At 44.3% G+C, this 14,825-nt stretch overlaps 1 protein-coding gene across 2 annotated transcripts in view; it reads left to right on the top strand.

Annotated features, from left to right (window-relative positions):
• LOC129708449 (alpha-1,6-mannosylglycoprotein 6-beta-N-acetylglucosaminyltransferase B-like) overlaps nucleotides 1-14,825 on the top strand; it is a 656,277-nt gene that overhangs the window by 633,385 nt on the left and 8,067 nt on the right. For both annotated transcript variants that reach the window (XM_055654227.1, XM_055654226.1), the window contains exon 16: nucleotides 14,445-14,722. In XM_055654227.1, coding sequence (XP_055510202.1) covers nucleotides 14,445-14,722 — 278 coding nt within the window. The remainder of the gene's footprint in view (nucleotides 1-14,444; nucleotides 14,723-14,825) is intronic.

Below are 14,825 nucleotides of genomic sequence, written 5' to 3'. Positions count from 1 at the left end.
GCACGGACACAAGCCCTTCAGCCCAACTCTCCATGTCGACCAAGATGCCCCATCTAAGCTAATCCACCTGCCTGCATTTAGCCTACACCCCTCTAATCCGTTCACATCCGTGTACCTGTTCAAGTATCTTTTAAATTGTGTTATAGTACATTAGACTTTAGAGATACAGCGCGGAAACAGGCCCTTTGGCCCACAGACAGCGAGTACAGAGGAGATTTACTAGAATGTTGCCTGGGTTTCAACAACTAAGTTACAGAGATAGGTTGAATAAGTTAGGTCTTTATTCTCTGGAGCGCAGAAGGTTAAGGGGGGACTTCATAGAGGTCTTTAAAATGATGAGAGGGATAGACAGAGTTGATGTGGACCAGCTTTTCCCTTTGAGAATAGGGAAGATTCAAACAAGAGGACATGACTTCAGAATTAAGGGACAGACGTTTAGGGGTAACATGAGGGCGAACGTCTTTACTCAGAGAGTGGTAGCGGTGTGGAATGAGCTTCCAGTGGAAGTGGTGGAGGCAGGTTCGTTGGTATCATTTAAAAATAAATTGGATAGGCATATGGATGAGAAGAGAATGGAGGGTTATGGTATGAGTGCAGGCAGGTGGGCCTAAGGGAAAAAAAGTTGTTCGGCACGGACTTGTAGGGTTGAGATGGCCTGTTTCCGTGCTGTAATTGTTATATGGTTATATGGAGTCCGCGCCGAGCTATGATCACCACATACACTAGCATTATCATATGCACTTGTGACAATTTACAATTTTACCAAAGCCATTAACCTACAAACCTGTACGTCTTTAGAGTATGGGAGGGAAACAGAGCACCCAGAGAAAATCCATGTGGTCACAGGGAGAATGTACAAATTCCATTCAGACAGCACCCATGGTCAGGATCAAACCCAGATCTCTGGTGCTGTAAGGCAGCAGCTCTACCACTACACCACTGTGAAAAAGTGGCCCCTCAAGTCCCTATTTAATCTTCCTCTCTCACCTTAAACCCATGTCCTCTGGGTCTTGAATTTCCAACCCTGGGTAAAAGACTCACCCAATCTTAGTCCCCTCATGATTTTATACACCTCTATGGGATTACCAGACTGATTCCTGGGATGGCAAAACTTTCATATGAAGAAAAACTGGATAGACTTGGCTTGTACTCACTAGAATTTAGAAGATTGAGGGGGGATTTTATTGAAACTTACAAGATTCTTCAGGGGTTGGACAGGCTAGATGCAGGAAGATTGTTCCCGATGTTGGGGAAGTCCAGAACAAGGAGTCACAGTTTAAGGATAAAGGGGATAGTCTTCTAAGACCAAGATGAGAAAAAAATTTTTCACACAGAGAGTGGCGAATCTGTGGAATTCTCTGCCACAGAAGGTAGTTAAGGCCAGTTCATTGGCTATATTTAAGATGGAGTTAGATGTGGCCCTTGTGGCTAAACGGATCAGGGGGTATGGAGAGAAGGCAGGTACAGGATACTGAGTTGGATGATCAGCCATGATCATATTGAATGGCGGTGCAGGCTCGAAGGGGCGAATGGCCTACTCCTGCACCTATTTTCTATGTTTCTATGTTTCGACCTCCTGTGCTCCAAGGATTAAAGCCCTATCCTGCCCAACCTCTCCCTGTAGCTCAAGGAGCATGATGCTCAGCTCTGTGTATTTCATAAGAACATGAGGGAAACACAAGGAAGTAAATATGTCAGGCATTCCTTCTTTCCAGAGATGCTGCCTGATCCTCTACGTTACTCCACAATTTTGTGTCTATCTTCAATTTAAAGCAGCTTCTGCAGTTCTTTCCTACGCAAGGAGGAGAATGTTGCTTCATCGTGCCTCTATTGCGATCTCTACCCCTCTCTCTCTCTCTCTCTCACCTATCCACCCCTCCTCACCTGCATCCACCTATTGCATATCAGTTCCCGTCCCCCATGCCCCCCCCCTCTCACTGCCACCTCGTTATACCAGCTATCTCCACTCCATTCTTTCAGTTTAGATGAAGGGTCATGACCCAAAACATTGACTCTTAATTCCCCCCTGAAATGTTGCCTGGTCTGCTGAGTTCTTCCTGCAGTTTGTGTTTTCTCTATCCATGTCCCATCTATCTAATTTTGAGTATTGTATTTAGTTTTTGGCACCCTGTGTAACAGTCGTAGAGTGATACAGTGTGGAAACAACTTTCGGCCCAATTTTCCCATACCGGCCAACATGTCCCAGCTACACTAGTCTCACCTGCCTGCGCTTGGTCCATATCCCTCTAAACCTGTCCTATCCATGCCTGCAACTCTTTCTTAACCCTTGGGATAGTCCGAGCCTCAACTACCTCCCCTGGCAGCTTGTTCCACACACCCACCACCCTTTGTGTGAAAAAGTTACCCCTCAGATTCCTATTAAATCTTTTCCCCTTCACCTTGAACCTATGTCCTCTGGTCCTCGATTCCCCTACTCTGGGCAAGAGACTTAGTGCATCTACCCGATCTCTCATGATTTTGTATACCTCTGTAAGATCACCCCTCATACTTCTGCGCTCCAAGGAATATAGACCCAGCCTACTCAACCTCTCCCTATTGCTCACACCCTCTAGTCCTGGCAACATCCTTGTAAATCTTCTCTGAACCCTTTCAAGCTTGACAATATCTTTCCAATAACATGGTGCCCAGAACTAAACACAATATTCCAAATATGGTCTCACCAACTGCAACATGACCTCCCAACTTCTATACTCTATACACTGACAGATGAAGGCCAATGTGCCAAAATCTCTTTTTGACCACTTTATCTACCTGCAACTCGACCTTCAAGGAACCATGCACCTGTACTCCTAAATCCCTCTGCTCTACAACACTCTCCAGAGGCCTACCATTCACTGTGTAGCTCCTGCCTTTGTTAAGTGTCCCACAATGCAATACCTCACACTTCTCCGTATTAAATTCCATCAGCCATTCCTCAGCCCACCTGGCCAATCGATCCAGATCCCGCTGCAAGCTTTCACAACCATCTTCACTATCTGCTAAACCACCCACTTGCCCTGAATGTTCTCATCAAAGTCATTAATGTAGATGATCAACTGTAAAGGGCCCAGCACCGAACTCTGCGGCAACCACTAGTCACAGCCCTCCAGTCCAAGAATCATCCTTCCACCATCACCCTCTGCTTCCTTCCATGGAGCCAATATGTTATTCATTCAGCTATCTCTCCTCGGATCCCACGCGATCTAACCTTTCAGAGTAGCGTACCATGCAGAACCTTGTCAAATGCCTCACTGAAATTGGTCATTACTAAAATTTGAACACTTTTCTGCACAACATCTACAGCTCTGCCCTCATCGACCTTTTTGGTCACATCTTCAAAAAAAATCAATCAGATTTGTGAGACACGACCTCCCACGTACAAATCCATGCTGACTATCCCTAATCACCCGTTCAAATGTCTGTATAACCTATTCCTCAGAATGCTCTCTAGTAACTTTCCTACTACAGATGTTAAGCTCACTGGTCTATAGTTCCCTGCATTTTCCCTGCAGCCCTTCTTGAAAAGAGGCACAACATTTGCCACCATCCAGTCTTCTGGCACCTATCCTGTATTTAAGGACGACTCTTCAGATTCATATCAACCAGAGACAACGAAATGCATTCTTAAATGACTCTTAAATATCAACCAGGACTCCCTCAATTTCCTCTCTGGTTTTCACAATGTCCTCGGATATATGTGATCAGGCCCTGCAGATTTGTCTCCCTTCGTATACGATGGTACCTTCAGTACTTCGTTGATGTTAACACTGACTGCTCTCGAGCCAATTCCATTGACTGCCCCAAGTTCCTTCGTTCAACTGTCTTTCTCCTCGGTAAATACAGAGGGGAAATACTCATTGAGGACCTTGTCCATCTCCTGTGGCTCCACACAGAGGTGACCACTTTGATTCCTAAGAGGACCCACTCTCACTCTAGTTATCCTTTTCCCCTTTATGTATCTATAAAATCTTTTGGGATTGCCATTAATGCTACCCGCCAGAGCCATCTCCTGGCCCCTTTTTGCCCTTCTGATCTCCTTTTTCAGTTTACTCCTTAGTTCCAAAAACTCATCCAGGAATGCACTTGATCCCAGCTGCCTATACCTGTCCCATGCATTCTTCTTGTTTTTGACCAATGCCACAATTTCCCTCATCAGCCAAGCTTCCTAACGTCTGCCTGTTTTGCCCTTCCCTCTAACGGGGACGTACATATCCTGAGCTTCCCTCAGCACACTTTTAAAAACATCCCACTTGGCCGATGTTCCTTTCCCCTCAAATAACCTGCGCCAGTCAACTTGAGTGAGACCTTCTCTCACAACTTCAAAGTTGGCCTTACCTAGTTGGGCATTTTAACAAGTGAGCCCTGTCTGTCCCTATCCATAAGTATCTTAAACCAAAATGAATTGTGCTCACTAGTCCCAAAAGGCTCCTCCACAAACACTTCATTAACTTGCCCTTCCCAATTTCCCAATACCAGATCCAGTGTTGCCCTCTCAGGGCCTCTATACACTGCTGGAGAAAACTCCTTCTGAACACCTTTGAGGAATTGCACCCCATTTAAACCCTTCACACTATGATTTTCCCTGTCAATATTGGGAAAGTTAAAATCCTGTGCTGGAACAACCTTATTTGACCTGCAGCTGTCTGCAATCTCCTGGCATATTTGTTCTTCTAACTCCCAGTAACTATTCGAGGGTCTGTAGTACACCCAAAACAAGGTGATCATCCCTTTCTTGTTCCTCAGCTCCACCTATATAGTCTCACGAGACGAAACGTCCGTGAAGTCACCTATGACCATTGCTGTGACATCCTCCTTACCAACAATGCAACACCCCCTCCTCATTTTCCCTCATCCCTTTCTCTCCTGAAGTTCCTGTGCCCTATAACATTGAGCTGCCGTCCTGCACCTGCCTTAACCAGGTTTCAGTAATGGCTACAACTTCCCAATCACTCGTACCTATCCATGCCCTAAGCTCATCTGCCTTACCAGTCTGGCCCCTTGCATTAAAATATGTACAGTTTAAACCAACCCTCCTTCCTCACTCTCCGCCTTTCACCTGCCTATTCTGTCCACTTACCTTTCCCTCTCCACCCTCCATTCCAACATCTAACCTCTTACCTGCCACTGTCCTGTATGAGATCCCACCCCACTGCCAATCTAGTTTAATTTTCTAGTTATGTTATAGGAAAGATGTTGTCAAATTGGAAAGAGTGCTGAGAAATTTTACGAGGATGTTGCCAGGACTCGAGGGTTTGAGCCATATGGAGAGGTTGAGCAGGCTAGGAACTCTAGTCTTGGCAGCGTAGGGAAATCAAGAACTAGAGGACATAGGTTTAAGGTGATTTAAGATTTAATAGGAATCTAACGGATAGATTCTTGGGCTGTCAACCCAGTCACTCAGGCCTGGTGGGCTGACAGCTCAGTCAATCAGGGCTGGTGGGCTGGCAGCTTAGATACTCAGGGCTGGTGGGCTGGCAGATCAGTCACTCAGGGTTGGTGGGCTGGCAGCTCATTCACTCAGGGCTGGTGGGCTGGCAGGTCAGTCACTCAGGGCTGGTGGGCTGGCAGCTTAGATACTCAGGGCTGGTGGGCTGCCAGTTCACTCATGGCTATTCCTTGAATTTCCATTTCAAGCAGAGTGCAGGCCGTCAAATTCAATTTCATAGCATTTCAAACAGAGTGCAGGCCACCAAATTCAATTTCATCGCATTTCATGCAGAGTGCAGGCCACCAAATTGCCATACAACTCATTGCATTATCATTAAGGGCTAACAAATAATTTATTGCAAGTACATTGTAGACTCACAATTCACAGCTTTGATTCACAGCTTAGAATCACAGTTGTGGACTCTCCCTTGTCATCTTTCAGTGACTGACTCACATCCAGGCATTCAAGGTTTTATAGTGCTGTTCTCCCCCCCCCCTCCTCCCCGGCAGGGGCCTTCATTGTGGTGATTGACAGGCGAGAGGACCAATCAGCTGATCTTGAGATTTTTTAAACACTCATAACTTTTTTATTTTTCATCGATCGGAAAAATCTTCGGGGCTGCCTCAGCGGAGGAGGACCGTGAGTAAGATGGCCAAATATCATAGTGATATATGGTAACATTTTAAATAAAATCTATATACAGCGCAGACAGGAAGTGGTCAAGATTAGACTTTTAGTTATATAGATTTAGACTGGTACATGGATAGGATAGGTTTAGAGGGATATGGGTTAAACACAGGCAGGTGGGACCAGTGTAGATGGGACATGTTGGTCAGTGTGGGTAAGTGTGAGCTAAAGGGCCTGATTCCATGCTGTATGACTCTATGGCTCTAAGTGCCAATCTAAATGTCTCTTAAATATAAAGTAGTGATTACATTTGATCCCCCCTTCCGCTGGCAGCAAATTTCAGATACCTATGTGTTAATAAATTTCCCCCTCAACCTATAGATTCCGACCATCTATCCCACCTATGCATCTTATAATTTAATACACCTCTACCAGGTAACCTATCAGGTTCCTTCACTCCAGGGAAAACAAGCCCGACATGCCTAATCTCTCCCCATACCTAACTCCCCAGAAACATCCTGATGAATTTCCTGTCCAGTCTCTTCAGTGCAATCATGTCCTATCTCCCCTACCCTCAAGGTCAGTTGCGGGAGGTGACCCCAGGGCATCAAAGTGGCCGGGCGAGTAGGGGAATGTTGGCACGCTGAACGATCCAGGCGCTCACCTCTCCAAAGTCAGCAATTCTACCACTGCGCCATGTTGATGTCCCACTGAGATCCTCCGACACTTTGTATTTTACTCGAGCTGCCAGCATCTGCAGTTCCTTTCGTCTCCCAAAGCAACATCATTTCCTTTGCAAAGTCATTTATTTCACATTTTGCAGGTGTGTTGCTTTCCTTAAACAGGAGAATGACCCTGAATGCAAAATACAGTACTCTCCCCAAAGTTACTTGTCCTTGAAGTTTTGTTTGCTTGTCACACTGTTGAATGAAGTAAGATAAATAAAATGGACTGGCATTCTTCAAAGATAAATTGGTCCTTAGCGGGGAACTGGATGAATGGAGCTGCCTGCTGGAAGTGTACCTTTGTCCTTAATTTAAACTTACAGTGAAGTATGGTTTGCACAAAATGGATATATGTAGTCCAAAAGATCTCTTCAAACAAGGTTCTACTTAATGCAGGGTAAAATCAATTTTGCAGTCTCAATTCTGAATGTCTTCATTGGATTCAGCATAGATCCTTTGTTCAGTTCAAAAAAATGGAAGATGCATTAGAATGCCTCCAGCTAAAAATTCAGCAGACAGCAGTTTCACTGAGAAGAGTTTTTTTTCTTGGAGTACAGCACCACCTTGCTTTGGATTTGGCAAATAACATTAATAAAAGAAGATAGGCACAAAATGCTGGAGTAACTCAGCGGGCCAAGCAGCATCTCTGGAGGAAAATAATAGGTGGCATTTCGGGTCGGGACCCTTCTTCAGACTGAAAGTAGAGGTGGGGAAGGGTGGGGGGAATGGAAATAAACTGGAGGCAAGAAAAGGCCAGAACAAATGAGGGCCAGCAGCAGATGACTTCAGGAAGGGTAGAGCCCATAATGGCACATTGCTGGCTGGGGAAGGTGTGATAAAGTACAAATTGAATTGGTAGGATGACTAGGATGGGGGTGGGGTTGGGGTGGGGGGGGGGGGGGGTGAGGGGAGTGGAGGGAATGCAAGAATTACTTGAAATTAGAGAAAAATTGGAGATCAATGTTCATACCGCTGGGTTGTAAGCTGCTCAAGCAAAATATGAGGTGCTGTTCCTCCAATGTGTGCAGTGGAGGTCCCGGGCGGAAAGGTCAGGATGCGAATGGGGAGGGCAACGGGGAGATCGCATAGGCCAAGGCGGACTGAGTGGAAGTGTTCAGCGAAATGATCGGCAATTCGACGCTTGGTCTCACCGATATATTGTAGCCCACACCAGGAACATCGGATACAATAGATGAGGTTGGAGGAGGTGCAAGCAAAGATTATAGAGGAGCATAACCTTTGGGTGCAAGTAAACATCAACCTCAGCTGAAAGGACTGTCGGGGCCCCTGGATGGAGTCAAGGGAGGAGGTAGAATTAAAGAATGGATTCAATCGTTCAGGAAGTCCAGAGGCGGCACGCACACCCCCATCCACATTAACGGGACGGAGGTGGAACGTGTTTCTAGCTTCAGGTTCCTGGGAGTCAACATCTCCGATGACCTCTCTTGGACCCACAATACCTCTACTCTGATCAAGAAGGCTCATCAGCGTCTCTTCTTCCTGAGGAGACTGAAGAAGGTCCATCTGTCTCCTCAGATACTGGTGAACTTCTACTGCTGCACCATCGAGAGCATCCTTACCAACTGCATCACAGTATGGTATGGGAACTGCTCTGTCTCCGACCGGAAGGCATTGCAGAGGGTGGTGAAAATTGCCCAACGCATCACCGGTTCCACGCTCCCCTCCATTGAGTCTGTCCAAAGCAAGCGCTGTCTGCGGAGGGCGCTCAGCATCGCCAAGGACTGCTCTCACCCCAACCATGGACTGTTTACCCTCCTACCATTCGGGAGGCGCTACAGGTCTCTCCGTTGCCGAACCAGCAGGTCGAGGAACAGCTTCTTTCCGGCGGCTGTCACTCTACTCAACAACGTACCTCGGTGACTGCCAATCAACCCCCACCCCCCCCCCCCCCCCCCGGACACTTATTATTATTTATTCAAATCGTTTGCTATGTCGCTCTTCAAGGGAGATGCTAAATGCATTTCGTTGTCTCTGTACTGTACACTGACAATGACAATTAAAATTGAATCTGAATCTGAATCTGAATCTGAATCAATAGGTTTCCACCTAAACCAAAATACAGTGACCAGCCTTCAATTCACAAAGTACTGGAGGAACTCAGTGGATCAAACAGCATCTGTGGAGGGAATAGACGCATAGGATTGGGTCCCTTCTTCAGACTGATTGTGGGGGGAGAGAGCTGGAAAAGAAAGATCCCAACTCGAAACATCACCTACCCTTTATCTCCAGAGATGCTGCCTGACCCGCTGGGTTACAGAAGCACTTTGTGTCTATCTTTGGTATAAAACAGCATCTGCAGTTCTTTGCTTCCCCGTTAAGTATTGAACACCTTTTAGTGTAAACCAATCTGGGTAATGTTTTTTTCAGATGCTGAACGTACAATACATTGGGGAGATTGTCAGTTTTTTACTGATTATCCCAAATAGTCATAGGATGGCATGGTGGCGCCGTAGTAGAGCTGCTGCCTTACAGCTCCAGAGACCCGGGTTTGATCCAGACTACGGATGCTGTCTGTATGGAGTTTGTACGATCTCCCCCTGACCACGTGGGCTTTCTCCAGGTGCTCCAGTTTCCTCCCACATGCCAAAGGCATGCAGATTTGTGGGTTAATTAGCTATGGTAAAAAAATTGTAAATTGTCCCTAGTGTGGCAGAAAGTGTGAGTGTACGGGGTGACCGTTGGTCGGCGCCGACTCTGTGGGCTGAAGAGCCTCTCTCCACACTGTCTATCTTCTCTAAAGTCTAAAGTAATGTCTAAAGCTATAGACGATGGAAGCAAGCAGTTTGGCCCAACTCGTCCGTGCCAACCAAGTTGGCTAACTAAGTTAGTTGCACTGGCCTGCTCCTGGCCCCATATCCCTCCAAGGCATTATTCTCCCAGTACCTGCCCAAATGTCATTTAAAAGACAATTAGACAGGATCATGGACAAAAATATTCTGGAAGGATATGGGCCCGTTGCAGGTCAGTGGGGTCAACATACCTACCTCTACAACTTCCTCTGACAGCTTATTCCATATATGATCCCCTCAAAATTGCCCCATCAATGCCCATTCAAATCTTTCACATCTCACCTTAAATCTGTGCCCCCTAATTTTGGATTTCCCTACACAATGGGGAAAAGACTGTAGTTATTCACATTATCTATGCCCCTCGTGATGTTATACTCCTATATTATGTAACGGCGGTGCTGGCAGCGAGGGCCTCAGCAGCAACGGAGCATTGACAGCAGGAACATCGGTGGCGGTGCAGTGTGAGGGGAGACAAAGGCAATGGGGACCCAGCGTGGGGGGAGAGCCGTGATGAACAATGGAGAACCCGGCGTGTGGTGACCACCATGAGGGACGGTGGGAGAAGAAAGGGGGACCAAGTGTGGGGCAGAGTGGGCACTCCAATTTTAGAATCCTCAACCCAGGTTCTCAGTCCGCATTCATTTTGTTTGTTTGTTTGTTCAGGGCACACGGCAGCCAACAATCGCTTGTCCTTTTTTTTTCCCACTTTTAATCTCAAGTTTTTGTGTACTTTGTAGTGTGCTGTGACTTTTGCCAGACCAAATTCCCTCCGGGGATGAATAAAATTTATTGTATCGTAACCCTTCATCTACCTACGCTCCATGGAATAAAGTCCCAGTCTATCCAGGCTCTGTTTATGACTCAAACCTTTCAGTCCTGATAACATCTATGCAACTCTTCGTATCATCGTTCCAGTTCAATTACATCCTTCCTATGACAGTGAGCAAAACTGTACACAGTATTCCAAATGTAGCCTTACCAATGTCTTGTACAGCTGTATCATGATGTCCCAATTCCTCTACTTAGTAACCAGACCGATAAAGGCAAGTGTACCAAACATCTTCTTCAGCATCCGGTCTACTCATGTGGACTCACTTCTAGGTCCCTTTGTTCTTCAACACTCCCCAATACCTTACCATCTACTGTGTAAGCCCTGCCATAGTTTGTAATAACAAAATGCAACATCTTGCATTTATCTGAATTAAACTCCATCTGCCATAACTCAGCCCACTAACCCATTTAACAAGAAAAGTCCATAAGTTGTAGGCACAGAATTAGGCCAATCGGGTCATCAAGTCAACTCCGCCATCCATTCATGGCTGATCTATCTTTCTAATGTCTTACATTTACCTGAATTAAATCCCATCTGCCTCCCCTCTGCCTACTTACCCAATTGAGCAAGACCCCTTTGTAATCTTAATTATTCTTCTTCAAAGCCACTCCACAACCAATTTTAGTGTCATCTGCAAACGTACCTGCCACGCTGCCCACACTATCATCCAAAATGGCCGCATGTTCTGCCCTAGAAAGGATTCAACAAAACAGAAATTAATGGAACTACTCCGGGAATCGGGCATCATTGGTGTTGAATCGTTCTCTCACTGCTGAGTATTATTAGTGATTTCTGTTTTTTCTTCAGATTCCACATTTGCTGTTACTTGTTTTCCAAAAATTCAATGTACTTACAGTAGTTAAAAAACCTTTGTGGAGAAATATAAATATCCAGGCAAATTAAATGTTGCGAGGCTATTTGCTGCTTGAAACTAATAAGAATTATAAACACAATTAACGGCAAGAACAATTTACATTAAAGTAGCAAAGGGTCCCCAGCTGTTGTGCTGTGCAAACAAGCCTTTGCACTGAATCTCAACAGGAGATATATAAGAAAATTGTTTAAAATCGCCATGTACCAGGCAGCGTTTAAGGGGAGCTTTAAAGGATGGTGTGTTGGATGCAGAGGCTGGTGGGGTGAAAGGTAAGGACCAGGGGAGCTCTATCTTTGTTCTGGCCGGGGTGTGGGAGAACGAGAGCAAACCCGTGGGACACAGAGGAGACATGAATGAGGGGTCCATCTATGACAGCACAGGAGAAGCCACATTTAGTAGATTGGACAATAAGAGGGAACTGTCTTGTGGCCGAGAGGAGAATCGGGGAAAGTTACAAGGAAAAAAGTGAAGGAATGCCATTCATAGGATTGCTCTGAGGATCAGCATAGCATAGACCAAATGGCTTCCTTTTCTGTGTGAGAAATATGGGAGTACAGAGTTAACGGCAGATGGGATAAAGTTGATGTTGAAAGGATAAAATACACTTGGAGCATTGAAAAATAGATGTCCAATTTGAGATGGAGGTGTAAAGGATGAATGAGTATAAACCATTGGAAGGTTAGAGTAACAGAGGCCACCATACGAGTTAAATGCCAGATTTTGTGCCTATATTTTATACAACTGAAAGAAGCTTAAAATGACAAGAACCTGTTATTGAGGCACCACAATATTTATGTTGTTGTATGATTCTATTTTATAATATTTTTGTTGAAATGACCATTATAAATATCCCTTGTCGGACAGGCAGTTTCAATGACTCATTATCACAGTGTAATACATTTGTGAATGAAGATTTGTGGATTGTGTAGGAGTAAAAGGTGCAAAGTAATTTTACTCTTTACTTACTTGGGAAAAGGTCTTTCTTTCCTTATTTATTCATAAGGTAATTTAATTGATTTGGCCAGAAAAATCTCGACATGAAAAGTGGCTCTGTATAAAAGAAAAATAATTATTGTACTGTAAAAAAACCATTTGCTGCATATATAACGGATGTTCAGAAAATTCAGCATATTTCAGATATTTTTTGAAAGATGGAGATTTCTTATTTTAAAAATGACTCTTAATAGCAGCTTAGTAGGTTACTATCATAGCATTGTCAACTTCATCATTAATGCAGAGGCTGGTGGGGTGAAAGGTAAGGACCAGGGAAGCTCTATCTTTGTTCTGGCCGGGGTGTGGGAGAGCGAGAGCAAACCTGTGGGACACAGAGGAGACATGAATGAGGGGTCCATCTATGACAGGAGAAGCCACATTTATTAGATTGGACAATAAGAGGGAACTGTCTTGTGGCCGAGAGGAGAATCGGGGAAAGTTACAAGGAAAAAAGTGAAGGAATGCCATTCATAGGATTGCTCTGTGGATCAGCATAGACATAATGGGCCAAATGGCTCCCTTCTCTGTGTGAGAAATATGGGAGTACAGAGTTAACGGCAGATGGGATAAAGTTGATGTTGAAAGGATAAAATACACTTGGAGCATTGAAAAATAGATGTCCAATTTGAGATGGAGGTGTAAAGGATGAATGAGTATAAACCATTGGAAGGTTAGAGTAACAGAGGCCACCATACGAGTTAAATGCCAGATTTTGTGCGTATATTTTATACAACTGAAAGAAGCTTAAAATGACAAGAACCTGTTATTGAGGCACCACAATATTTATGTTGTTGTATGATTCTATTTTATAATATTTTTGTTGAAATGACCATTATAAATATCCCTTGTCAGCCAGGCAGTTTCAATGAGTCATTATCACTGTGTAATACATTTGTGAATGAAGATTTGTGGATTGTGTAGGAGTAAAAGGTGCAAAGTAATTTTACTCTTTACTTACTTGGGAAAAGGTCTTTCTTTCCTTATTTATTCATAAAGTAATTTAATTGATTTGGCCAGAAAAATCTCGGCATGAAAAGTGGCTCTGTATAAAAGAAAAATAATTATTGTACTGTAAAAAAAACATCTGCTGCATATATAACGGATGTTCAGAACATTCAGCATATTTCAGATATTTTTTGAAAGATGAAGGAAGATTTCTTATTTTAAAAATGACTCTTAATAGCAGCTTAATAGTAGGTTACTATCATAGCATTGTCAACTTCATTAATGCACCAGATTTAAATGTAAAATTAATTCTGCTCCAGAACATCAACTGGGGTATAATTTGTGTTACTTTATGAACTTGTTATTCATCCATATCTTGATTTATGTAACTGGATAACTAAAGTTGAAGATATGTTAAAGATCCTTCACAACTTGTATATTCTTCCTCAAGCTTTCCATTCTCCAACAAGAAAATTTAAGTCTAATATAATAAAATTTAGTTTAGTTTAGTTTAGAGATACAGCATGGGAATAGGTCCTTCAGCCACCTGAGTCCACACCAATCAACGATCACCCTTATACTAGTTCTATCCTACAGGAACAAATTATAGAAGCTGGTTAATCTACAAACCTGCACCTTTGGAATGTGGGAGGAATCCGGAGCACCCGGAGAATACCTGCGTGGCCACAGGGTGTACATGCAAACTCCACACAAACAGCACCTGAGGGCAGGACTGAACCCAGGCCTCTGGCGCTGTAAGGCAGCCTTTCTACCGCTGTGCCACTGTATCGCCCAGTTGTTTACTTTATTTTAGTTTAGTTTAGAGATACAGTGCAGAAACAGGCCCATTGGTCAACCGAGTCCCCGCCAACCAGCAATCCACGCACACTAACGCTATCCGACACATACTGGGGACAATTTACAACTTGACCAAGCCAATTAGCCTACGAACCTTAACATCTTTGGAATGTGGGAGGAAACCAGAGCACCCGGCGAAAACCCACGCAGTTAGAGGAAGTATTTAGAAAGTACACACACAGCTCCTGAGGTCAGGATTGAACCCAGGGCTTTAGAGGTGTCAGGTAGCCACTCTACCACGGTGTCGCTGTGCTGCACAATAGTCAAGATAAATCAATTACATTATAAAGCCTAATGAATGAACAGCACCCAATTGTAAAAGATAATTTTGTTTATTTTATTTGTGTAACAGGATCTCTGTGAGACAGTGTTCCTGACGTGGCCTCAGAATTATTCAAGGCATATTTCATCCTCTGCTAATAATACAAGTCGACTCGTCGTTCCTCAAAATGTCACTGGGCTTCCTTGGTCTCCAAATGCCAACAAACTGCTCAGGTGGCCTCCTATGAGCTCAATGCATCTCCACGTATCGACCACGGCACAGTCTTGCACTAACGCCTGTCAGGAACACGGACTCATTTGTGAGCCAACATTCTTCCAGTTTATCAACAACAAACTCGTCTTTGAGCGGTAAGATACTTCATTCATTCACAAAGTTTGGCGCTTTATATATTTCTATTTAGAAGCATGCAGCCAAAAATTTAACTTAAAGCCTTTCGGTAATTAGTTCTTG

Source organism: Leucoraja erinacea, chromosome 23 (genome assembly GCF_028641065.1).
Source record: "Leucoraja erinacea ecotype New England chromosome 23, Leri_hhj_1, whole genome shotgun sequence".
Taxonomy (NCBI): domain Eukaryota; kingdom Metazoa; phylum Chordata; class Chondrichthyes; order Rajiformes; family Rajidae; genus Leucoraja; species Leucoraja erinaceus.
The sequence above is the reverse complement of the archived record's forward strand: the minus strand, read 5'-3'. Positions and strand labels throughout refer to the sequence as shown.